General features: G+C 50.9%; 1 protein-coding gene across 1 annotated transcript in view; it reads right to left on the bottom strand.

Annotated features, from left to right (window-relative positions):
* NSD2 (nuclear receptor binding SET domain protein 2) overlaps positions 1 to 26,998 on the bottom strand; it is a 91,335-nt gene that overhangs the window by 51,392 nt on the left and 12,945 nt on the right. Inside the window, exons 2-3 of the mRNA XM_078446371.2 lie at positions 7,040 to 7,663; positions 4,869 to 5,031 (exon numbers count right to left, since the gene is read on the bottom strand). Coding sequence (XP_078302497.2) covers positions 4,869 to 5,031; positions 7,040 to 7,576 — 700 coding nt within the window. The 5' untranslated portion in view covers positions 7,577 to 7,663. The remainder of the gene's footprint in view (positions 1 to 4,868; positions 5,032 to 7,039; positions 7,664 to 26,998) is intronic.

The raw sequence follows: 26,998 nt of genomic DNA, 5'->3' as shown, positions 1-26,998 counted from the left end.
GGATGCCTGAGCCCCCAAAGCTTGCCCATCACTCACCATGTCACCCCACCAGGGGCTGCTGCATGCCAAGTGTTCAGAAATCATAAACGGACCCCAAAGTTCCACCTGCAGCCAGGTCTCCGTGTCCTGCCTGGAGACCTACCTCACACATCCCTGGTGAATTCTCGGTCTCCCACAGCCATGAACACAAGCAGTGCCCACACGTGGGCTTCCACACACCACCGTCTTCTAAAGGACCCAGCTTTCCTCCCAGGAAATGGCGGACACGGCAGAGCGTAAGTGTGCATGCAGCGTCTTGGGGGGCTCCACAAGGAAGCCCTCACGGGCTCACTGAGACACATCAAAAGGACACAGCTGAAAGGGACTTAATGGGACTTCTGCTGGTTAAATCTGGGACAACCAGGGCATTAAAGAGTGAGGACTGTAATACATAACTAAGTGTTTAGGAAGAAGCTCATCTTCACAGAAAAATGCCACTTAATTAAACACAGGAGGAAGCAGGATAAAAACGGGCAGGTACACTTGCTCAGCCGATGGGTCATAAAGGAGTGGGGAGGGCGTGGGGAAGGGCTGGCGGGGGGACGTGGTGCCCACGCATGGCCACGGGGCACTCACTAGTGACAAAAAAGGACCGCACCTTTCCACTGGAGAGCTCTGTCGGCCACCAGCAACCGAGAAGTGGGACAGCAGACACCAAGAGCTCCCGAAGCAATTCCACCAGGACACGTGTCCTCATGGTTTCCTCTGACCCCTTTTCCTTTCAGAGGTCATGTGAGCCTCCTATCAGCTGGCAGGAGGGCAGGGCGTTCACCTGGGCCCTCCTCCTTCTGAACTACTTTTCAAAAGCACAGTACCGCTCTTCCCAAGGTGATCTGCTTGTAATCGTGAGCGCCCCCTCCCCTGTGTCCCCAAACAACTCCTGGAGGAACGCGCTGCGAGGAGCAGGTACTTGGTGACGGGCCCCACATAAGCCCCCTCCCTCAACACCTACACGGGACTCCTGAGTCTGATCACGACACGGCAGCAGAGTTAAGAACGGGGCTGGGGGCACAGAGCGCTGTGCTGGACCGCGGGGGCCTGAGGAGCCGGGCCAGCTGGTGCAACGCAGGCACCCTATCCAATCCCGAGGGAAGGAAAAACGCAGGCACGGGGAAAATCCTGGGGAAGTCCACCCAAGGGCCGTCGTGTCACTGCTGGAGGGCTCCCCTGCATGTAGCTGGTGCTGAGCTGGGCGGGAAGCAGTCCCTGGACTCAGAAGACCCCGCTGACGTGTACAGGTGAGGCACCAGGAGGCCTGCGCCTACGTTCCCGCGGGCTGGCAGAGAGAGAGTGTTCACAGACAGAGAGAGATGGAACAGGTCAAAAAGAAACATCTAAAGTTCACAAACACAGGTGAGGGTGCACGGGTGGCCAGCATACCGTCCCACTTTGAACTATATGCTCGGAACGTTTTTAAATAGAAGACGAGCAAGCAGGGACGCCTGGGGGGCTCAGTCAGTTAAGCGTCCAACTTCAGCTCAGGTCACAATCTCACAGTTTGTGGGTTCAAGCCCCGCGTCAGGCTCTGGGCTGACAGCTTGGAGCCTGGAGCCTGCTTTGGACTCTGTGTCTTCCTCTCTCTCTGCCCTTCCCCCACTCATGCTTGCTTTCTCTCTCTCTCAAAATAAACAAACATTAAAAAAAAATTTTAAATTCTTTTAATGAAAAAAAAAAGCAAGCAAACGATAAATAAAACATTCCACAAAACAAACAAAGACAAGATGGAACTCAAGTGTGACTCTTCAGCACTGCTGTAAAAGCCAGGCCACGTCTGGGGACGTCAAGGGACTAAGAATGGCACAAAATTCCTTAAATTAAATGACCCAAAAGTAGGGCCGTGCAGGGGAGAACAAGTGGCCAAACAGGAACGTTGTCAAGAAAGAGCCCTGATTCTGAAGGCCCACTACTCACCACGCTAAGACTTTCCCGAACAAGGGCTGGTATCATTACCCTCCGTTTTCATACAGAGGGAAACGGGGGCTTAAATTAAGTGGTTCATTACCAGACCAAGTTGCTGAGCGGGGCCCCGGCAGGCTAACTCCAGAGCCCACGCCTCAGCTGGAAGAAGAATGCTCCAATGTTGTAGGCAAGAGAGTAAAAATCCTGGGCCGGAGTGAAGGCTCTAAGAGTAAAGAAAGAGGAAGTGAGAGATGAATTAAAACGTGCTGTGTCTGCACGTCATTTGGACAGGCTGCTGGAGACTGCGGGAATTCTTTTGCTCTACATCGGGGAAGATGTAATGAAATTAAAGTTAATTCATCCCAGTAGCTGGAACAAAGAGACATTCAAAAGCCTCCTTCAGTTACAAGGGTCGGACAAGCTAGGAGCTTCACATAAACAGAGCAGAAATCCCCAGACACTAAAAAGAAATTGCTTGTGATGTGCTAGGCAGACCAGAGACGTGGAAGCCATGAAGGCCCCACTGACTTTTACTTAAGTTTGCTGTGTGGCCGGCTTGTTTCTTTATTTTGAGTGAGTGAGAGAGAGAGAGAGAGAGAGAGAGAGAAGGAGGGGGGGTGGGGGGAGAGAGAGAATATGCACGTGTGCACTCAAGCCGGGGCAGGGGGTGGGGAGGGAGAGGACGAGAACGCACACATCCAGTGGAAGCGGGGAGGGGCAGGGGGGAGACAGAGAGAGAACCTCAAGCAGGCCCCACACCCAGCGCAGAGCCGGACTGACGTGGGGGCTCACGACAGTGAGAGGACGACCCGAGGACAAATCAAGCTGGACACCTAGCCGGCTGAGCCCCGTGCCGGCGGCTGAGCCCTGAGAAGGGTCCAGCAACGCCACACGTCTGCACCTGTGTGGCCACCCAGCTTCCGTCTCAACTACTTCTTTCCACACTCCAGGTCTAGATGCCTCCGGGGTGCATCCTGGGGCCCCCGAAGGCTTGTGGAAGAGACCCCCCCCCCCAATTCTGGCAAGCTGAGGATGCCGACAGTCCTCCACGGGGCGGGAACCGCAGCCGGCCCGCCACAGCACGTGCTGAGCAGGTGCGCGTCCCCGAGCCTCAAGGCAGAGGCCAACCACCTCCAGGGACAGCAGGCCGGGCACAACTCAGACGGAGGCACTTGCCACCGCAGTGTGGACCTCTTCGTCCTGAGCCCATCCCCCCACTCCGGTCCGCTGGCCGGGCAGGCGCCCCCATGCCCCTTCCCCAGCAGCCAGCCGGCGTGAGCAGCAGCCCCACCCAGGGCTGCAGCCGGGCAACAGGGGGGCCGCGTCCCGAGTCCCGCCCAGAGGTCACACGAGGCTGACTGGACAACCGCACGAGGAAGCCCAGGAGCCCACCCGGCCCAGCCCCCGGCTCTAGTCACCCACACTGCGGAAGGGTGCACAGCCCTGTGGGGTGCTACCTGGCTCAGCTCCAACCCTGTACTCACCACCTAGCACCTTCTTCAAACTCAAGTCAAACCTTAAAAGAACTTTCCAGAAAAATCTCAAACCATCCAAACTCATTTTTCGCTCCAGAAACACAAGAGTCTTTATGTTTTGTGAGTTCTCCAATTACTGCTTATGTCAGGATCTGCTCTAATCTGTATCAACACGTTGTATTCTTACCCTGTTCTCCAACTGCTCCGTGCAATAATTTATATTCCCAAGTTTCATGATGCAAAGATCATTTCTGGTTTTTCCTTCTCCCCACAGGCCTAAAAAGTAAACTGGGACATCTTTATAACTCAAACTTAGCATAAAATACGATTTCTGGGGTGGCACCTGGTGGCTCAGTCAGTTGAGCATCTGACTTAGGCTCAGGTCATGATCGTGGGTTCGAGCCCTGTCAATTGTGCTGAGAGCACAGAGCCCACTTTGGATCCTCTGTCCCCCTTTTTCTGTACCTCCCCCACTTGTATTCTTTCTCTCTCTCTTTCTCTCAAAAATAAACAGTTTTAGGGGTGCCTGGGTGGCTCAGTCGGTTAAGCATCCGACTTTGGCGTAGGTCACGATCTCGCAGTCTGTGAGTTTGAGCCCCGCATCAGGCTCTGTGCTGACAGGGGCAGCCCGGAGCTTGCTTGGGATTCTGTGTCTCCCTCTCTCTGCCCCTCCCCAACTCACACTCTTTCACTCAAAAAATAAACATGAAAAAAAATAAAAAGTTTTAAAAATGCTATTTCTGAAAATCACGCTGAAACAAGCAATCATTATATATCTAAAACGATAATAAATTAACATGAAAAGCAACATAAAGCCACGACCACTCCTCAATTAATAATACTAATTCAATCAGGTAAGGTAAATGTCTGAGTTGGATATAAAAAGAAAGGGCAATGTGTTACATCCCAATCAAGTATTAGCTTTAAAGTTGCAAAAATGAACCACAGTAAATTCAGCAACAAAAAAACCAAAATCGGATTCACATACGGGCAAAGGGCTAGTACAGACACTTCTGCAGGGACATACAAATGGCCAATAAGCATGTGAACAGATGCTCAGCACCACTAGTCCTGAGGGCGCTGCAAACCAAAACCACAAAAAGGAGACAGACAATGGAACGGTGGGCGCCAGGGGCCAGGAGGGGCAGGAATGGGGGTCAGCGTTTACTGGGCACAGAGGTCCAGACCCATAAGGTGAGTGGGCTCTGGCACGGACGCTGGAGATGGTCGTACAACGCTGTGAACGTGTTCAATACCACTCAGCTGCACACTTAAAAGTGGTTAAGACAGTCAGTTTTATGTTATGTGTACTTTAGCACAGTTTTTTAAAGTAGGAAGACAAAAAAAGAACCACCACAGTAGGGCTGTTGAAGGAAAGGTAAGAAAAAAGTTTGGAGATTAGAAAGATTAAGTGCAAAAGGAGAAAGACAGAGAAACAGTCCATGAACACAATACCTTTAAGTTTGGTGTAGTTGTGAAGGAGTGGGTCAGCAGAGACCATGCACGGCCACCAAGGGTAACCGGACACTTTGGACCACACCAAGTCGCCAACACTGTATTTCAACAGGTGGTCTTTGTCTCTGCCAGTATTTGGACAGGACTCTTTCTTAGCCGCAACCTGAAAATGAACAACAAAATACATACTAACAATCTAAGTACCCCTAAATCCAATCTTCTATCCAAAGATTACGCAGGCTAGAGGTTCCACACACACACACACACACACACACACACACACACACACACACACACAGTGCTTCCCCTGCTATCACTTCATCAAACCGCACACAGTAGGTACCCGACTATGAAGGGCCCTACATAGCTCTATTTCCTTGGTGTGGTGGGTGGTCTTTAATGGTGCTTTACTCAGCTAGTCAAATAAGTTATTTTCGTGGAAGCGTGGATCCATAATCTGACCCTCCCGCGCCCCCCGGCCATGTGTCTGTCAGTTCTCGGGAGCACTTGTGTCACCCAGCACAAAAGGACCCAGGGTAGCAAGAACCTCAGGAGGGCTTGGCAACAAGTCTCAGCTGCATTGTGATCTGGGTCCTAGGGGTCTCTGAGCCTCCATTTCTCTTCCTGAGAACATGAGTCACTTAGGAGCTGGAGGCCTGACTGGGGCCACTGCTGTCCCACTCCTCTCTCAGTCCCTCCAGTGGGACAAGAAAGGTCAGCATGGCTCCTGGCCTCCTCCTGACTGTGACTTCCCGAGCCTTCTCCTAGAGCTCTACATACCTGGGCAAGTTGCTGAACTTGTTTGGGCCTCAGTTTCCTCGTCTGTAAACCAAGGATAAGGGCTCTGAGATCTCACTGTGTGTTATGAGGACCCGTGCGCACGGTGCTAAGGGCTGGCACACAGCTGCTACGTGCTGGCTCTCCGATTAGCCCACAGCACCCCAGCTTTGCATTTTCGTGTCCTCTAAGCCACGTGAGAGCCCCATGTGGAGGATCACCACCCCACTCTGAAGATGAGAGTCAAAACTCAGGTATTTACCCAAGTTTATCAAAACCGACTGGCAGAGCAGGAGTAACTTGCACCAGCCTCTTCCCTGTGAACGAGCGAGGTCCCCCACAACCACGGGAACTTCAGACCCTCGTTGCATCAGCCCAGCTCGCTAAATTCATCTATTTTTTTTTAAAAATTCACCGTGGCAATTACATTAGCAAGAGCCAAACAGCTCCTGAGCACTCACTTTTCTAAACCTTAAAAAATCTTCATTATTTTAACGATTTCAAGGGAATTTTGAACATTTTCCCTTTTATCTGTGGGAACTGTAAATAAAATTTCTCAAGTGTCATTTTAAACTACATATTCCAACCTCGGTGAGGATACCAACCCAAAGTGGTTGCAGGCTCCCTCTCCCTACCCCTGCAAGTGGGCCTGGAGCTTCAACTAAAGACCGAAGGACCCCAGGCCCCTCCCAGCCTCTGTTCACATAGACCACAGACGCCGTCAGCCCTTGGCACCCTCCCTAGTTCCTTCTGCCAAGGCCAAGGTTCCTTGGCCGCTTTACACGGCTTATACTCATTTAAGCAGTGGGCCATCGCAGTGCCACTTTAAGACATGGTGACATAAAGCCCTACAGTCCTTCATCACAAGCAGGGGTTTCCACCCGTCTTTGATGACTGAACACCTGCTCACACGTGTTCAAGTGCTGGGCTCCGCACTGGGATCCAAGAGCGTGAAGGTACAAGGCAGACCCAGTCCTCAAGGAGGCGGACCGTCTGCGGGACCACCGGGTAGAGGAGACAAGAGCGGATGGCAAACCATGTGGAAGGACAGGAGCCCCCCTGCATAGCACCCCCCCCCCCCATGGCACCAAGAAGCCAGATCCCGACTAAGTCCTGAAGGTCAAGGGGTGTGGAACTGGCCAGACCTGGGTTTTGAAACCGGTTTTACCTCTTTTTATCCATTTCCCTCTCCAACACTTAGTCAAGTCCCTATTTCACAACTGGCTCGCAGGCTGCTGTGAGACTTAACACAGGGTCGCCTGCAGCCACAGCCCGGCTCCCTTGTCAGCCCGGTGCACCCAGGGCAAGGGGGCACACTCTCCTCCCCTGAAGGGGCCTGGCCGGAGCCGGCTGCTGCGCTCGACCCCACCCGGGCCACGACTCCTCACGGGCACCTTTTTGTCGGAGGGACTCGAGATCCTGGACACCAGCGCTGCCTCAACAAGACCGTGCTCCAGCAAGGAGTCGTACTTTATGCTCCGCTTCCTGTTCCTTCTGGCCTTATTTTCCGGTTTTTGTCCGTGTTCTTCCGACTGGGACACGGCAGCAGCACTGTCCCCACAAATCGAAGATTCAAAGAGAGGTTTCCCGTTCATGTACGTTTTGGTGATCTTCAGCTTAATCTCCGGAGAGCCGTTTTTGATGGGGGTGGTGCTGGGCGGCGTCCCAAGCGCCTTCACTTCCTGGGACTCAAAGCGCAATCTGGCATCATGAGCACCAGGCTCGCCATTAAACACACGGGACGTTAGGTCCTTCAGCTTCTCGGATGGAATAAAGGGAAGTGCGTCGTGGCCGTTGAACTTCTGCATGACCCCCTCCTGTAGACTGGTAGAGAGCTGGGCTTTGCTGAGGAACACGGAACATTCGCGATTCACTTCACAGTTCTGGGACTTCCCGTTCGTGCTGCCGAGGGTCTCCGGTGCCTGCTTCATCTTGACACGCTTCGCAATCTTCTCGACAGAAAGAGGACCCTTTTGATGCTAAACTGCGTTCAGCCCAGGCGCTCCGTATCTAGAGCACTACAGTGTTAGAAAAACAAAAAGAAAAAGAAACATCACGTTTAGAACCTAACAGAAGTATCCTGACACCTCTACGGCTTTGTGTGGTTTATCGTGAGACCATGTATGACGTTTAGATAATCCCTCGGTCATAGGAGGCAGCTCCAGTATCATGGAAATGAGACAGAGTCACAAAATGATAAAGTGGAAAGGAAAGGGAAGGGGGAAGGGGGAAGGGGGGAGGGGGGAGGGGGGAGGGGGGAAGGGGGAAGGGAAAAGGGGGAAGGGAAAAGGGGGAAGGGGGAAGGGGGAAGGGGGAAGGGGGAAGGGGGAAGGGGGAAGGGGGAAGGGGGAAGGGGGAAGGGGGAAGGGGGAAGGGGGAAGGGGGAAGGGGGAAGGGGGAAGGGGAAGGGGGGAAGGGGGGAAGGGGGAAGGGGGAAGGGGGAAGGGGGAAGGGGGAAGGGGGAAGGGGGAAGGGGGAAGGGAAGGGGGAAGGGAAGGGGGAAGGGAAGGGGGAAGGGAAGGGGGAAGGGAAGGGGGAAGGGAAGGGGGAAGGGAAGGGGGAAGGGAAGGGGGAAGGGAAGGGGGAAGGGGGAAGGGGAAGGGGAAGGGGAAGGGGAAGGGGGAAGGGGGAAGGGGGAAGGGGGAAGGGGGAAGGGGGAAGGGGGAAGGGGGAAGGGGGAAGGGGGAAGGGAAGGGGGAAGGGAAGGGGGAAGGGAAGGGGGAAGGGGAAGGGGAAGGGGAAGGGGAAGGGGAACGGGGAAGGGGAAGGGGGAAGGGGGAAGGGGGAAGGGGGAAGGGGGAAGGGGGAAGGGGGAAGGGGGAAGGGGGAAGGGGAAATGGGAAGGGAAGGGGGAAGGGGGAAGGGAAGGGGAAGGGGGAAGGGAAGGGGAAATGGGAAGGGAAGGGGAAATGGGAAGGGAAGGGGAAATGGGAAGGGAAGGGGAAATGGGAAGGGAAGGGGAAATGGGAAGGGAAGGGGAAATGGGAAGGGAAGGGGAAATGGGAAGGGAAGGGGAAATGGGAAGGGAAGGGGAAATGGGAAGGGAAGGGAAATGGGAAGGGAAGGGGAAATGGGAAGGGAAGGGGAAATGGGAAGGGAGGGGAAAGGGAAGGGAAGGGGAAGGGGGGGAAGGGGAAGGGGGAAGGGAAGGGGGAGGGAAGGGGAGGGGGAAGGGGAAGGGAAATGGGGAAAGGGGGAAGGGAAATGGAGGGGAAAGGGGGAAGGGGAACTGGGGAAGGGGAAATGGGAAGGGAAGGGGAAAGGGGAAATGGGGAAAGGGGAAAGGGGAAAGGGGAAAGGGGAAAGGGAAGGGGAAAGGGGGAAGGGAAAGGGGGAAGGGAAATGGGGAAGGGAAAAGGGGGAAGGGAAAAGGGGGAAGGGAAAGGGGGAAGGGAAAAGGGGGAAGGGAAAAGGGGGAAGGGAAAAGGGGGAAGGGAAAAGGGAGAAGGGGGAAGGGAAAGGGAAGGAAAGGGGAAAGGGGAAAGGGGAAAGGGAAGGGGAAAGGGGGAAGGGAAGGGGAAAGGGGGAAGGGAAGGGGGAAGGGAAGGGGGAGGGAAGGGGAAAGGGGGAAGGGGAAGTGGGAAGGGAAGGGGAAGGGGAAGGGGAAGGGAAGGGGAAAGAGGGAAGGGGAAGGGGAAAGAGGGAAGGGGAAAGAGGGAAGGGGAAGGGGAAAGAGGGAAAGGGAAGGGGAAGGGGAAAGAGGGAAGGGGAAGGGGAAGGGAAAGAGGAGGAGGGAAAGAGGAGGAAGGGAAAGAGGGAAGGGAAGGGAAGAGGGAAGGGGAAGGGGAAAGAGGGAAGGGGAAGGGGAAAGAGGGAAGGGGAAGGGAAAGAGGGAAGGGGAAGGGGAAAGAGGGAAGGGGAAGGGGAAAGAGGGAAGGGGAAGGGGAAAGAGGAAGGGGAAGGGGAAAGAGGGAAGGGGAAGGGGAAGAGGGAAGGGGAAGGGGAAAGAGGGAAGGGGAAGGGGAAAGAGGGAAGGGGAAGGGGAAAGAGGGAAGGGGAAGGGGAAAGAGGGAAGGGGAAGGGGAAAGAGGGAAGGGGAAAGAGGGAAGGGGAAAGAGGGAAGGGGAAAGAGGGAAGGGGAAAGAGGGAAGGGGAAGGGGGAAAGAGGGAAGGGGAAGGGGAAAGAGGGAAGGGGAAGGGGAAAGAGGGAAGGGGAAGGGGAAAGAGGGAAGGGGAAGGGGAAAGAGGGAAGGGAAGGGAAAGAGGGAAGGGGAAGGGGAAAGAGGGAAGGGGAAGGGGAAAGAGGGAAGGGGAAGGGGAAAGAGGGAAGGGGAAAGAGGGAAGGGGAAGGGGAAAGAGGGAAGGGGAAGGGGAAAGAGGGAAGGGGAAGGGGAAAGAGGGAAGGGGAAGGGAAGGGGAAGGGGAAGGGGAAGGGGAAGGGGAAGGGAAGGGGGGAAGGGGAAGGGGGGATGGAGAAATAGGGGAAATGGGAAGGGAAGGGGAAATGGGAAGGGAAGGGGAAAGGGGGAAGGGGAAATGGGAAGGGAAGGGGAAAGGGGGAAGGGGAAATGGGAAGGGAAGGGGAAAGGGGGAAGGGAAGGGGAAGGGGAAATGGAAGGGAAGGGAAGGGGGAAGGGGAAATGGGAGAAATGGGGAAGGGAAGGGGAAGGGGGAAGGGGAAGGGGAAAGAGGGAAGGGGAAGGGGAAAGAGGGAAGGGGAAGGGGAAAGAGGGAAGGGGAAGGGGAAAGAGGGAAGGGGAAAGTGGGAAGGGAAGGGGAAAGAGAGAAGGGGAAGGGGAAGGTAAGGGGAAGGGGAAGGGGGAAGGGGGAAGGGGGAAGGGGGAAGGGAGGGAAGGGAAGGGAAGGGAAGGAAGGGAAGGGAAGGGAAGGAAGGGAAGGGAAGGGAAGAGGAGGGAACACTTTTAAGGGGGAGAACACAAAAGTCAGGCCAGGAGACACAAGCCATGCCACCACCACGAGCCAGCAGTGTGGCTGTGACAAGCGGCTCCATGGGCCCATGGCGGTGAGTGCTGGTACCTGAGGTGGCTGGCACAGAGACAGGCCGGCCTTTGCAAAAGGGTAAGAGGGAAGGGCTCAGAAACCAAACCGATCGTCTGGGCACGGCTGAGGGGGGCTCCCAGGCAGAGGTTCGGCAAATGCCCAAGGTGACTGCTCAGCACAGCCGAAAACGAGATCTCCCAATGCCTGGCCCATCACTAGTTCCAGACTGACGATGGGGGGAAGCAAAACATCAAGAGTAACAAAGTGAGAAGACAGCCCAAATCAGGTGTGCTTTATGCTCAGGCCAGTCATCTGATCTCTGTCATCCACCCCTCCCTGCCCAGGCCCAAATTAAGGGCTGATGACAAGAAGCATCGTAGTAATGGTGCCTTCTATTCAGCTGTCTCCTGGAGATTCACTACCAAGGTCAACACTGCTGAGCCATGACGTACTTTCGCACCGTGCCGTTCGGGCCGCTGGGGGACCCACGAGCATTAGGAAGACCCCTCAGGCTGCCTGTGACGATGAGGTCTTTGCTGCAGGACTGCAGTCCCCACGTGGGGACACCCAGTGACGGCATCCAAGCCCAAAAGGCAGCCAGGAACAAGGAACAGGCAGGCACGCCTTCACCAAGAGTGCCCTGGGACCCTCCGAGAAGGCGGCACAGCGGCAGGGGCGGCAGGGAAAAGCCAAGTGCGCGAGAGTGCACACACCAGAGAGGTCCACACGTGCACGGCAGCCGCTCCCCATGCTGCCCGAGGACAAACGTCTGGCACCGATTTTGACTGTTACCACTGGGGAGGGGGCAAGAAGCCCGCTAAATGCCCTTCTCCGCACAGGACAGCCCCTACGACACAGGATCATCTGGCCAAACACGCCGACGGTGCTGTGGTGGAGAGACCTCCAGTGCAGCCGCGAGGGCTTGTGGCCTCCGGGGCTTCCACCCAGACCCCGCAGGAGACACAGGAGAGGAGAGCAAACTTAACGGGCCAAGATCCGGCTCGGCGTCACGCACACCGGATGGCCTGCCAACACCAGGAGACGTGGGAGCGCACGTGCTTTCGCTCACGCAACACTTTTTTAAAGGCAAATGATTCCAGCTCATGTCAGACCGAAGTGGGCAAAAACATAAAAAAACAGGGATGCCTGGTTGGCTCAGTCAGTAGAGCATGTGACTCTTAACCTCAGGGTGGGGAGTTCGAGCCCCACATTGGGAATGGAGCCTACTTAAAAAAATAATTACGGGGGCACCTGGGGGGCTCAGTCAGTTGAGCGCCTGACTTTGGCTCAGGTCATGATCTCACGGTTCAGTTTGTGGGTTCGAGCCCCACGTCGGGCTCTGTGCTGACAGCTCGGAGCCTGGAGTCTGCTTTGGATTCTGTGTCTCTCTGTCTCTCTCTGTCCCTCCCCTGCTCGTGCTCTGTCTCTCAAAAATCAACATTAAAATTTTTTTTTAATTATGTAACATGTATATATGGCACAATTACTTGAAGACACACAGAGAGACAAAGCAGGAAGAAAATAAATGGGACTCTGCTCCTCAAAGAAAGGAACAGTGCTGGGCGAACGTCCTGGCTTCTAGTTTCGCGCCTAAGGAGGGTCTGAGAGGACCCCCGGAACACCCTACAAGAAGTAAGACTCCCAACGGGTGAGAGCCGTGGAGGAAGAGCTCCGGATCCCGCAGACAGACTGTGCCCAAATCCCAGGCCGACACATATGTGGGGCAGAGACCACACAGCCTGGCTTATAAAGTAAGTGCAGCGAGATTCCAGCTGCTAGACAAAAAATAAACCACAAGACCACTTTTAAGAGCAAAACCACAATGAGATCCCACCTCACACCCAGTGGGATGGCTACTCTCGAAAAACTACAGGAAGCAACCGGTGTTGGCGAGGGTGCGGGCAAACTGGGGGCCTGCGCGCTGTCGGTGGGAATGTGAAGTGGTGCAGCCGCCGTGGAGGGCAGGGTGGAGGCTCCCACAGAACTAGAGCCACACCCAGCACGGGACCCAGCACCCCTACCTCTGGGTCTGTACACAAAGGAACGGACAGCGGGGCCTCGAGGAAATGTCTGTACACCCACGTCCACAGCAGCACTGTTCACATCAGCTAAGACGAGCAAGAACCCAGAGTCCGCCCACAGACGCGCGGGTGAGAAAACGTGGTCCATCCGCGCGGCGGAATGTTCCTCGGCCTCGAACGGGAAGGACGTCCCGCCGCCGGCCGCCACACGGATGGACCTGGAGGACATTGTGCCCCGTGAAATAAGTCGCGAGGGGACAAACACCGTATGATTCCACTTACAGGAGGTCCCTGGAGCGGTCAGATCACAGAGACAGAAGGCAGCTGGTGGAGCCGGGGGCTGGGGGGAGGGAGGACGGGGAGTCGGTATCTGATGGGCGTTAGAGTTTCGGACTCACAAGATGAGGACTTCTGGGGCTGGACGGTGGGGACGACTGCACAGCACGGCGGATGTGCTTAATACTACTGAACGGACACTAAAAATAGTTAAGACGGGGCACCTGGGTGGTTCAGTTAAATCATCTGACTCTTGATTTCAGCTCGGGTCATGACCTCAACAGTCATAAGACTGAGCCCCAAGTCAGGCTGCCTGCTTGGGATTCTCTCTCTCCCTCTGTCCCTTCCCCACTCACACACATGCACAATGTCTCTCTCTCAAAAAACAACAACAAGAACAACAACAAACTAGTAAAGATAAATTTCATGTTACGTGTATCTTAAGAGAATTAAAAGTAAAAAAACACTACCACTCTTAAGGGGAACATAACAGAATCCAGAGCATCTACAGCATATCATCAAAATATCCAGGATATGACCCAAAATAACTAAACATATGAAGAAACAGGGAAACCACACAAACTAACCCTGAAATGGCCCAAATATTAAAATCCAGCAAATAAGAATTTTAAAACTTTTTTTAATTAAAAAAAATGTTATCTGTATTTTAGAGAGCGAGCAAGTGCGCACAGGCAGGGGAGGGGGAGAGAGACGGAGGGAGGGGTAGTGAGAGAGAGAGGGAGAGAGAGGGACAGATCGAGCGAGTACACATATCCCAAACAGGATCCATGCTCAGTGCAGAGCTTGATCCCACAGATCAAGACACAGAGCTTGATCCCACAACCCTGTGATCATGACCTGAGCTGAAATCGAGAGTCCAACACTCAACCGACTGAGCTACCCAGGCATCCCAGCAGATAACAACTGTAAAGCATCTATTATAACCATGCTCAAGAACATAAACAAAAATGTATTAATAAAATAATAAACTGGAAATGTAACAAAGAAATAAAAACTATTTTTAAAAAAAGAGCCAAATGTAAATCTTACAAGAGAAATACTGTAACTGAAACCAAAGCATCATTGGATGGATATTAGATATATATCCAAAGCATATTAGATATGTCAGGAAACTTGAAAATAGACAGTTAAAAATTATCTTGTCTAAAAAACAGAAAAATTAATTTAAAAAAGAAAGAGGGGCATCTGATGGCTCATTAGGTCAAGCTCCTGACTCTTCATTTCAGCTCAGATCATGATCTCATGGTGAGTTCAAGCCCCATGTTGGGCTCTGTGCTGTCAGTGCAGAGCCTGCTTGGGATTCTCACTCCCTCTCTCTGTGCCCTCTGCATTCTTTCTGTCTAAAAATAAATGAATAAACTTTAAAAAAAGAAATAAAGTGAGTGAGCGAGCCTCAGCACTCTACAGAACAATATCAAAACGTCTGGATTCCCACTCACACCCACAAGGAGAGAAGGAAAAGAATGAGACAGAAAAAACACTGGGGGAAGAAACAGCTAGAAGTATGTCCCAAACTGGGTGAAACATAAATTTATAGATGCAAGAAATGCAGCACAATAAATCTAAAAGAACCCACACCCAAGTGCACATCAGTCAAAATGCTGAAACACAAGATAAAGGGAAAATCTCAAAAGCAGTCAGAAGAGGGGTGCCTGGGTGGCTCAGTGGGGTGAGCGTCTGACTTCAACTCAGGTCACGATCTTGCGGTTCATGGGTTCGAGCCCCGTGTCGGACTCTGTGCTGACAGCTCAGAGCCTGGAGCCTGCTTCAGATTCTGTGTCTCCCTCTCTCTCTGCCCCTCCCCCGCTTGCACGCTGTCTCTCTCTCTCAAAAATAAATAAGCACTAAAAAAAAAAAAAAAAAAAAAAAAAAAAAAGAATGAAGGCAAAAATACATTTTAAAAGAAATACAAGTTAATAAGCTATCAATAGATCTCCACTACAAGAAATGCTAAAGGAAGTTCTTCGGGGGAAGAAAAATGAGACCAGACTAAAATTTGGATTTTTTTTTTTTTAAGTTTATTTATTTTGAAGGGACAGAGTGCAAGCAGGGGAGGGGCAGGGGAGGGGGGAAGAGAGAGAGAGAATCCTAACCAGGCTCCACACTGTCAGTGCAGAGCCTGATGTAGGGCTCAAACCCATGATCTTTGAGATCATGACCTGAGCCGGAATCCAGAGTGGGACACTTTAACCGACTAAGCCACCCGGGTGCCCCTTGAAACTTGGATCTTTGAGAAGGAAGGAAAGGCACCAGAAGTATTGAATAAATGAGTAAATATAAATGACTATTTGTTCCTCTTAGTTTCAAATTCATGTTACCAAAGCAAACTTTATGATTGTGGGGACTGTAACTTAATAGATATGTATGACGACTGTAGCATGGGAGAGGAAGTAAATCAATCTAGACAGTTGCAAGAATCTTAAACTTTCAATGAGGTAGAATATTAACTCTGAGCAGAGCCTGATGAGTTAAGTGTGAAAACTGCGATCCTAGTTAGAGCAAAACCACAAAGAAAACAATGCTAAGAAGTAGAGCCCGCCGGTAAGTCAAGAGTTTAGCTGCCGACAGTTAAAGTTTGGGATATTTTACACAAAATTCAGATTTCTGGCTTCTCTCAGAAGGTACCCAGGATCACAAGGCTAGAAGTCCCGGGGCCAGGATTCAATGTCAAGCCTAGGTTTACATGAATCACAACCTGACGTATGAACCACACTTTTCAAGATAGCTGGTTCCCATTTTAAATCCTTAAACATGTTAAACCTGTTTTAAGTTTGTGGACTTCACAAGTCTGTTTTCACTGTTGTTTTTTTAAGTTTCATTTGTGTTGCTGGTCTCCTTGCCTCGTCACTGTCTCCTCCTCATCTGGGCACGGACGGCTGACGCCCCGGGACCCCACCTGCGAGAAGTCTCCAAGGCGCAGGGCCGCCACAGGCCACTGGCCTTCACCTCCCGCGTAGCAGCGCAAGTCAACGACCACTTCGTCTTATGTTTCTAAAAGTTCTGCTTTTTACCGAAGTCATAATGATAAATTAGAAAATCTTTCACCGTGTCCAGCCTTTCAAGAAAAACCAACCGTAAGCAAGGGGTGGAACGCCTGAGAGGCCCAGAGCCCACAGAGCCCAGAGGGCCCTGCTCCCCACCGCCCCGCAGGGACCCGTCGTTCTCGCCGGGAGGGGAGGCAGGGGTTTGCAAGTAGGAAGCGCGAGGCACATCAGGCCAGAACCACCGCCCCCCCCCCCCCCCAAAGGACAGTGTGTTAGCCCCAGGCCACATTCGCTTCCAGCCGTCTTTATACGGAAAAAAGGAGAGAAAAGGAGAGAAAAGGAGAGAAAAGGAGAGAAAAGGAGAGAAAAGGAGAGCGAGAACCCCAGACAACAGCACCCACAGACCTAGTGCTTCGGGCTTACTCTGGGGTGCTCGGTACCTGAGAACTGGAAAAGGAAGTGCACGCAGCACCCCGTCCGTGGGCCTCCTCTGGTCAGACCGCCCGCCACCCACAACGGCCTGCGGCGGGTGCTCGCATCCCATTTCCCGGGCGGGCGCGGAGACCGCGACACCCGAGTCATAAAGCGGGAAGGCACAGGGGCGGCGGCGGTCCAGCCCCCGGTGCTGCCTCCCACAGGTGTGGGTTGGAGGAGTGAAAGCCGGCCTCCTCTTGAAGCCAAGTCTCATCTGCCCTTCCTCAGAGGCGATTCCCGTCACAGGTTCACTGGGCATCCTTCCAGCCTCAGGCGTGCATCCGGCAACAGAGTTGTCTCGTGGGTCCGTATTTCCACAAATGCCATCACACACCGATCAACCTATCTTTACTTCCCCGTGTCGGTATACACCAGTCGAGCTCAGTCTTTCCAACTGCTATGCCTTATGCATCACATAAATATCATTCCCGCTGTTTAAATTACTCCAGAACGTAGAAAATACTGGAAAGTTTCCCAAAACATTATAGAAGGCTGGCATAGCTCTCATACCAAAACCAGAACATTGCATGCAAAAGAGAGCTACAGACCGAGATCAGTAAAAAAAAAAAAAAAAAAAACAAAACACTGTAAATAATATCACAAAACAGAAGTAAATCAAACCCCGTCACTACTACACTAAAAGATGCCAGAGAGGATTTACCCAGAAACGACGATTTGGTATCAGGAGCTCTATTAATGTTATGTCACCGTGTTAACACACTACAGGAGATTTCTGATGAAGGTGGTCAAGTAGTTTTTTCTTTTAAAAAAAGCCAGCTATGCTGCCCAATTCAGAGCAAGAAAGGGAAACCTTCAGGTCCAGGAAGGAAAAGCAAACAGCAATCAGCCTCAGCGGGCAGAGCCCGCAGCTGTGAGTGAAGCAGAGCTCAGGAACAAAGCGAGGGCTTGGGGCTCCTGGCTCCCCAAACAGAGCCTATTGCCGATCAGAAGGGTGTGGAGGGCAGCGGGCTGGAGTGGCTCAGGGCACAGCGTGGAGGCCGCTGCCTAGCCTGGAATCCGGGCTCTAATGCTTATTAACCATCCAAGTGACAACATGCTCTCCTCCACACTCCACCTCCTGAGGACAGAGGACCGACTTCATAGGGTGGTTCTGAACACTGGGGAGGAAGAGCAGGCATCACCCAGAGCAGACCGGAGTGCCTACTGTCACAGTGCCATCAGCATCTGAGCCGATGGCCAGCCTGGGGCAGAGCCCTCGGCAAATACCCACCAGAGAACACCGGGGAGACAGAATCACTCTGGAGAAATCTGCCTCAGAGGCTGTGATATCTCGAATCCTGAGCCAGGAAACTTAAGTAAAAACCTCTCTAGAATGAATGATGCCGGTAGGGCCCCGCAAAGGCAAGCTGGAAACTGCTTGGGGGATCTTGTACAACCCAGAGCAGGCTGGAAGATCTCCCTGCTGCAGGAAACCAGGAGAAAGAGATCACACAGCACGCAAACCCATCACCAGCAGAGAGGAATATCCAAGGAGCCAGGCACAGCTCCTAGCTCCGGAGAACGAGCTCCTAGCTTCCACAGAGTAAGAACAGGAAGTTATTTTTCTCACAATTTGCAGATTTGGAAAAGAAAAGAAGGCACTGGAATTAAAACAGTTGAGTTGAGGGACGCCTGGGTGGCTTGGTCGGTTAAGTGTCTGACTTTGGCTCAGGTCACGATCTCACGGTCCATGAGTTCGAGCCCCACATTGGGCTCTGTGCTGACCGCTCAGAGCCTGGAGCCTGTTTCAGATTCTGTGTCTCCCTCTCTCTCTGCCCCTCCCCTGTTCATGCTTTGTCTCTCTCTGTCTCAAAAATAAATAAACGTTAAAAAAAAAAAAAACAGTTGAATTGAATACAGAGGACTAACCACAGCTAAATATATAAATAAACTAATTAGAAGATAAATCTGACCAACTCACCAAGCCGTATGGCTGGTAAAGACACGTAAAATATTTACGAGGGATTAAGAGACACAACATTCATGTTTCATTCTTTCAAAAATTTCTACAGTGCCTATGCTGTGCCAGACACAGGATTTTAGGCACTGGGGCTACACTATGGAACAGAACAGGATTAAAAACATTCTGCCATCCTAGCTAATGCAATTAAGACAAGAAAAGGAAATACAAGTATACAGACTGGAAGCAGTAAACAAAACTGTTGTTCACTGATGACATGGTGTCTATGCAGAAATCTGAAAGAACCAAAAAAGTCTTGGAACTAATAAGCATTCATATGAACATTAGAGGACACCAGGCTAGCATTCAAAAAAGTCAATCACTTCCCTACATGCCAGCGATAAACAAGTGGAATTTGAAATTAAAAACACCATTCACATTAGCGCTCCAAAAAATGAAATACTTAGGAATAAATCTAACAAAACATTTGCAAGACCCTTTGAAGGAAAACTATAATGTTTTTATTTATTTTTGAGACAGAGAGAGACAGAGCACGAGCAGCGGACAGGCGGGGGGGGGGGGAGACAGAATCTGAAACAGGCTCCAGGCTCCGAGCTGTCAGCACAGAGCCCGACGCGGGGCTCGAACCCACGGACCGTGAGATCGTGACCTGAGCAGAAGCCAGACGCTCAACTGACTGAGACACTCAGGCGCCTCTTGAAGGAAAACTATAAAACTCTGATAAATAAAATCAAAGAAGAGCTAAACAAATGGAAAGATGTTCCATGTTCATGGATAGGATGGCTCAATATTGGCAAGATGTCAGTTCTTCCTAACTCAATCTAGAGGCGAAATGCAATCCCACTCAAATCCCAGTAAGCTACCTTGTGGATATTGACAAACTGATTCTAAAGTTTATGTGGAGAGCCAAAAGACCCAGAAGAGCCAACACAGTAATGAAGGTGAAGAACAAAGTAGGAGAACTGACACTACCTGACTCTGGGGTTCCTATGAAGACAGTACACTAAGGAAGGTAGTGTTATACTGGCAAAATCAGAGATAAGTGTTCAACAGTAAAGAAGAGACAGACCAGAAACAGACTGTCATAAATACAGTCAACCGATCTTTGACAAAGAAGCAAAGACAATACAACGAAGCAAAGACAGACTTTTCTACAAACAGTGCTGGCACAATGGGACAACCACATGCAAAAAAAAAAAAAAAAAAAAAAAAGACTCTAGACACAGACCTTAACCCTTCACAGAATTAACCCAAAATGGATCATAAACTTAAATGTGAAATTTAAAAAAACTACAAAACTTCTAGAAGACAACACAGGAGAAGACCTATACGACATCGACTTTGGCAGTGACCTTTTATATACAACACTAAAGGCACAACCCGTGAAAGAAATATCTGATAAACTGCACTTCATTAAAAAAAGAACAAAAAATACCAAAACAAAACACCTTACCTTCTGTGAAAGACAAGGTCAACAGAATGAGAAGACAAACCACAGACTGAGAGAAAAAATTTGCAAGTGACATCTGATATAAGACTGTTATCCAAAATATAAAAAGAACTCTTAAAACTCAACAACAAGAAAACAAACAACCCAACTAAAACATGGGCCAAATACCTTAAAACAAAACACCAAAGAAGAAATATAGATGCCAGATAAGCATATGAAAAGACGTGCGATATCATAGGTCATCAGGGAAATGCAAATTAAAATGAGGTAGAACTCCACACACATCAAAATGGACAAAATCCAGAACACTGACAACACCAAATGCTGGCAAGGATACGGAACAAGAAGACCTCTCCTTCACTGCTAATGGGATGTAAAATGGTTCAGCCACTTTGGAAGACAATTTGGTGGTTTCTTACAAAACCAAACATAATTTTATCATAACATCTAGCAATCCCATTCCTCAGTATCTACCCAAAGGAGTTAAAAACTAACATCCACAAAAAAACCTGCACAAAGATTGGCTCTACGCCCAGTGTGGAGCCCACTGCAGGGCTTGAACTTACAACCTTGAGATCAAGACCTGAGCTGAGATCAAGAGTTGGATGTTTAATTGACTGAGCCACCCAGGCACCCCTGCACACAGACGTTTATACCAGCTTTTATTAATAATTGCCAAAACTTGGAAGCAACCAAGATGTCCTGCAGTAGATGAATTAACAAACGGTGGACCATCTAGACAATGAAATATTACTCACGCTAAAAATAAATGCGCTATCGAGCTAGGAAAAGATACGGAGGAACGTTCAATGCACGCTACCTAGGGAAAGAAGAGACTACACACCGTATGCTTCCAACCGTAGGACATCCTGAAACAGTGAAAAGGTCAGTCAGTGGTTGCCAGAAGGAGGGCGATGAATAGGCAGAACACAGAGGATCTTTAGGGCAGGGAAACCACCGTGTACGATGCTACGACAGTGGACACCTGCCGTGATACGTTTGTCCAAAACCACACAACGCGCAACGTCAAGGGTGGGCCCTGGTGGAAACCGCGAACGCCGACGATTAAGACACATCCGCGCAGGTTCATCAAGTGCAGCAAAGGTACCACCCTGGTGGAGAATGTCGGTAACGGAAGGCTATGGATGTGTGTGGGTGGGGGGCAGGGGTATATAGGAACTCTCTGTACCTACCTTCCTCTTAATCTCCCTGTGAATCTAAAACCGCTCCAAAAAAATTAATTCTGCCCATCCAGAAGAATTTAAAGCAGAGACTCAAAAGAGGTTTATAGGGGCGCCTGGGTGGCGCAGTCGGTTAAGCGTCCGACTTCAGCCAGGTCACGATCTCACGGTCCGTGAGTTCGAGCCCCGCGTCGGGCTCTGGGCTGATGGCTCGGAGCCTGGAGCCTGTTTCCGATTCTGTGTCTCCCTCTCTCTCTGCCCCTCCCCCGTTCATGCTCTGTCTCTCTCTGTCCCAAAAATAAATAAAAACGTTGAAAAAAAAAAAATTAAAAAAAAAAAAAAAAAAAAGAGGTTTATAATCCAACAATCACGGCACCATCATTGGTAACATCCAAAAGATGCCCGCCTGTCCATCAGCAGGGAATACGCAAAATGTGTACATAGACAGCGTCCAGCCGTGAAGAGTGATAAATTCCTGCACACTACAACATCCGTGAACCTTGAAGACATTATGCCAAGTGAAAGAAGACAGTTATAAAAGGAAAGGTACTGTTTTTTAATTTTTTGTTTGTCTACTTTCATCTTATTTCAGAGAGAGCGTGTGTACAAGCAGGGGAGAAGAGCAGAGGGAGACAGAGAGAGAGAGAGAACCCCAAGCAGGCTGCCCACTTGCACTCCATCCCACAACCCTGGGATCATGACCTGAGCCGTAATCAAGAGTCGGGACACTCAAGTGACTGAGCCACCCGGGCGCTCCTTTTTAAAAAAATTTTTTTTTATTTTTTAGTAATCCCTACACCCAGTATGGGGCTCAAACTCATGACCCCGAGATGAAGAGTCACATGCTCTTCCAACAGAGCCCCCCCATTTTTTGAAGTTTATTTACATTTACTTTGAGAAAGAGAGTGAGTGCGGTGGGAGCACAGTGGGGGTGGGGCAGAGAGAGAGAATCCCAAGCAGCTCCGCAGCTGTCAGCACAGAGCCTCACGTGGGGCTCGAATCCACAAATCGTGAGATCGTGACCTGAGCTGAAGTGGGACACTTAACCGCCTGAGCCCCCCAGGCGCCCCTTATTTACGTGGGTATGCACGTATTTACTTACTTTTAGGGCAAACACTGTACAACTCCACCTACACGAAGGACCCAGAGTGATGATATTCATACAAAGTGGACTGGTGGCCGCAAGAGAACAGAAGCAGGGTGGGGGCTGGTGTTCGATGAGGGCGGGGTGTCGGTTTGGGAAGGTGAGACGGTCCCGCAGATGGAGGGGGGTAATGCCTACACAGAGGTGAACGGACTTCATGCCAATGAAGTCCACACTCAAGAGTGGTGAGAATAGTAAATTTTATGTCATGTACAACCGCCACAAAAGAAAGGATACTCTGCCCTCAGGAAGCTGACGTCCCAGTGGAGTTCTGGGAGAGACAGGGAGGATGCAGGAAAGGCAATTTCAAAGGGATAATGATGGAAATTTTTGCAGAGACGAAAGGAAATCATGTTTTCAGACTGAAAGAGCAGCCAGGGTTCTAAGCAACATAAATAAGAGCAAGTCGGTGTTCAGAGTCATGACTGAACATTTAGATGAACGCATTCTCCTAAGACAGCTCATACCATGTTTAAATAGCTATAATTATTTAAAACTCCACCCTGACGTTGTTGACTTTAGGCCTCGCCACACTGAAGCCACACAACATGAAGGACAAAAAGAAAATCTTAAAACCCATAAAGAATAAGCTAACTAGGGGCGCCTGGGTGGCTCAGTCGGTTGAGCGTCCGGCTTCGGCTCAGGTCATGATCTCACGGTCCATGGGTTCGAGCCCCGCGTCGGGCTCTGTGCTGACAGCTCGGAGCCTGGAGCCTGCTTTGGATTCTGTGCCTCCCTCTCTCTCTTCTCTTCCCCCACTCATGCTCTGTCTCTCTCTCTCTCTCTCTCTCTCTCTCAAAAATAAATAAACATTAAAAAAAATTTAAAAAGAAAACATGACTGCTGGGGCACCTGGAGGGCTCAGTCAGTTGAACGTCCGACTTCGGCCCAGGTCATGATCTCACGGTTTGTGGGTTCAAGCCATTCATTGCTTCGGGCTCTGTACTGACAGCTCAGAGGCTGGAGCCTACTTCGGATTCCATGTCTCCCTCTCACTCTGCCCCTCCCCTGGTGTGCACTTGCTCGCTCTCTCTCTCTCTGTCTGTCTGTCTGAAATAAACATTTTTTAAAAAAGATTTTTTTAATAAAAATAAATAGGGGCGCCTGGGTGGCTCAGTCAGTTGAGCATCCGACTTCGGCTCAGGTCATGATCTAATGGTTCACAGGTTCCAGCCCCGCGTCAGGCTCTGTGCTGACAGCTCGGAGCCTGGAGCCTGCTTCGGATTCTGTGTCTCCCTCTCGCTCTGCCCCCCCTCTGCTCATGCTCTGTATGAGTTCCATATGCACGTCCCTTTTACAAAAGAAATGCTAAAAGAGGCATGGTAGCAAGAACATAAACCCAGAAGAAAGAACAGGATGCAAAAAGTAAGGGGAAAGAGGTAATTCTAAAACAATTTTTAAAATTATGGGGCGCCTGGGTGGCTCAGTCGGTTAAGCAGCCGACTTCGGCTCGGGTCACGATCTTGCGGTCCGTGAGTTCGAGCCCCGCATCGGGCTCTGTGCTGACAGCTCGGAGCCCGGAGCCTGTTTCAGATTCTGTGTCTCCCTCTCTCTCTGACCCTCCCCCGTTCATGCTCTGTCTCTCTGTCTCAAAAATAAATAAACGTTGGGGCGCCTGGGTGGCGCAGTCGGTTAAGCGTCCGACTTCAGCCAGGTCACGATCTCGCGGTCCGTGAGTTCGAGCCCCGCGTCAGGCTCTGGGCCGATGGCTCGGAGCCTGGAGCCTGTTTCCGATTCTGTGTCTCCCTCTCTCTCTGCCCCTCCCCCGTTCATGCTCTGTCTCTCTCTGTCCCAAAAATAAATAAAAAATGTTGAAAAAATAAATAAATAAATAAATAAATAAATAAACGTTAAAAAAAAAAAAAATTAAAAAGACTGTGAGAATATTTCTCACACGCATGTACACTCCTTCCGGAAACCCCAATAAAAATGACAGCAAAGGAATTTCAAGAACTGCGTGAACCCCTGCAGGTGCCCCGCGTGGGGGGCCCGCAGGGACCGAAGCCGCCTCACAGGCACGCGGGAAGAGAGAGGCCAGTAGCCCAAGTCCTCTTGTGCATAAACATGGTCCCTGTCAAAATGTCTTCCAGGAACGAATGTAGCACGTGATCGTGGTAGAAAGGAAAGAAAACACTGAAACAGAGTGAGACACGAAACTGTGGAAGTTAGACCGAAATTAGCAGCTCCGAGCTACGGGTGGCTTTTCCAGGGGACAAGTGCAGGGGGCTACGCACCCTACCGCTGCCGTCCGCGACGAGCTCTCCAGGGCTACGTAATGACCTCCTCGCGTGTCACAGAGCACGTGTCACACGACCGCACACGTCAAACGGCTGGGCAGGGCCACGTGGAACAGAGGAGGGTCTGCAACGTGAAACAAGGCACGCTGCTTTCAGGAGAAAGGGACAAGTCACCCAGGAAGAAACGATCGGCATTCAGAACGACTTACGGGCACCAGGCCCGCTCCAGCAGCACCTGGAAACAGAGCGGCAGGTAAAGCACATTCCGTATTCTTGTGGAGCTAATATTCCAGAGGAGCAAGAGATTTCAAAATACAGACGGAGTATGTGAAGGAAAAGAGGAAGGAGAAAGATGGGGTGGAAGGCACAAGACGGCAGGAAGAGCGTCCTCCCCAGACCAGAGCTGAGCACTCTCCAGAGCTCATCTCCGTGGGGCCCCGCTGTCCCACACCCCCGGCCACTCGAGCATTGGGCCACGGCCTGTGCTGTCCATTCTGGGAATCCAACCGAGCAGAGTCACTGCGGAGAAGTCTCGATGCTGGACAGCAGTAAGCCCTTCAGGACATTCCCTAGAGCCAAGCCGGCGGAGGGATCAAGCTCTCGGGTCACTCCCCCAGGGGCAGACGAGAGACTTACCCAGAAAGCCGGGAAACCGTAGCCTACAAATAAATCTGACTTGCAGACACAGACGCAGCTCCTTCCGTACTCCCTTGCTTTCTAACATGTCACACTCATCTGCCTGGAATATACTTTTCTCCTGCCTCCGCTGAGTGACGGCCTCCATCCTCACAATGAAGACTGCCGTGGGATGAACAACGAAATCAGGATGGCTTGCTATAGAACCAGGGTTGAGGACAACGGCCACTCCAAGTCTCTCATGAAAGAGAAGCTTTACTCTACAAAATTTAGAATTTATAGCAAAAGTCTGCTTCTCCTGCAGAAATGCACCTAGAAAAGTTAGGACTTTATAAATGACCTGTTTCTTGTTTTGTTTGGAAGCTCCGAGCCTCAGGCCGATCTCGATGCTAGCCTTGGGCCTACCCGTCCGCTTGCCTCCCCTGCTGCTCCAATCCTAACCTCATGATGATACCCAAGTTGGTATCTTCCTTGGTCCCATTGCTGGTTTTTGCTCTCAGTGTTACATGTCAAATCTCTGGACCCTCCTACGCTGCTGGCGGGGATGTGAAATGGTACGGCTGCTGTAGAAAACAGTCTAGCCATTCCTCAAACGGTTAAACACAGGGCTCCCACGACCCAGCAATTCCACTCCTCGGTGTCTACCCGAGAGAGAATTGAAAACATAAGTTCATACAGAAACTTGTACAAGAATCGTCACAGCAGCATTATTCATAAAAGCAAAAAAACCCACCCAAATAATAATGATAAACTGAGGAAAGAAATATGACCTACCATACAATGGAATAGTCAGCCATAAAAAGGCCACACATCATATGATTCTATTTATAAGAAACATCCAGAACAGACAAATGCATGGAGCCCAAAAGGAGAAAGGTGGTTGCTGGGAGCTGGGGCATGAGAGGGGACTGAGAGTGACAGCTAGGAGTACTGGGCTCCACACCAGAATGATGAAAACAGGCAAGAATTACACGGTGCTGATGGTTGCAGAACCCTGAGACATACTGAGCAAACAGAAAGGAAAAAACAAAAAACAAAAACAAACAAGAAAAACATTGAAGTATAAATCTTAAAATGGTTTAAGTGGCAAATTTTATGGTATGTGAATTTTACCTGGTTTTTAAATATCAATTTATTTTGCTGAATAGGAAGGGTATTAAGCATATTAACTTGTATCGTTTATAGCTGTGAAATATTTTTTCCTATTTTCCCTCTAAAATACACCTGACGCGGACTGAGAATTCACCACATGCAGCAGGGGCATCTGCCACAAAAACTGGGAAGAGCTGGTGTCGGTCCAAGAAACATGCAGTCCCAGCCCCGTCCCAGCTGGACACAGCCTGGAGTCTAGTCTCCGGACGGGGCGCATCGGAGGGGCGCGCTACCGAGGGGGGAGGGGCGCTCAGCGCAGCAGCAAATTCTAAGACAGCTGCCAGGACCCAGGGGGAAACACCTACCAAGCCTGACGGTGGGGTCCCGACCAGTCAGCCTTCAGTCAAGCCCCCCACCCAGACCCTGCCACCAGCTCCAGGACCTCCATCTTCACAACAAAACTTCACTGAGAGCGGCGATCAGAATAGCGAGGAAACTCACAAGAAACAAGAATTTACAAAGGCAAAAGCGAAGCAGCAGCCCAGAGGAACACCTCGTACACAGAACGGGAGAGCCCTCAATGTGACTCCCATGGGAGTTGAAACAGACACAGCCTCCCACCTGGGTATTCTCTGCCCACCTCTGGTGACACGGTGGCCTCTAGGGAGGTGAATCAGGTGGCTAGGGTATGGGGTGGGAGAGAGATTTTCACACCATAACTTTTTAATTCTGAAGCAGGAGAACGTATCATCTAGGCTCTTCGTTAGATTTTTAAAGGAACGTTATGAAAATGTAAAAATACTCCCAAAATAATTAAAAACGACAGCACTGTCTGTAGTCACATTTCAATACTGTTAAGGGGACAAAAAGAGACAAGACATCATAATCTCCTAGTCTTGCCAAAGGGCAGAGAGGAAGGAAGGAGGGAGGGAGGGCGGCAGGAAGGGAGAAAGGGGGAGAAGGAGAAGGAACAGG

This window comes from Panthera onca, chromosome B1, assembly GCF_046562875.1.
Source record: "Panthera onca isolate mPanOnc1 chromosome B1, mPanOnc1 haplotype 2, whole genome shotgun sequence".
Taxonomy (NCBI): domain Eukaryota; kingdom Metazoa; phylum Chordata; class Mammalia; order Carnivora; family Felidae; genus Panthera; species Panthera onca.
The sequence above is the reverse complement of the archived record's forward strand: the minus strand, read 5'-3'. Positions and strand labels throughout refer to the sequence as shown.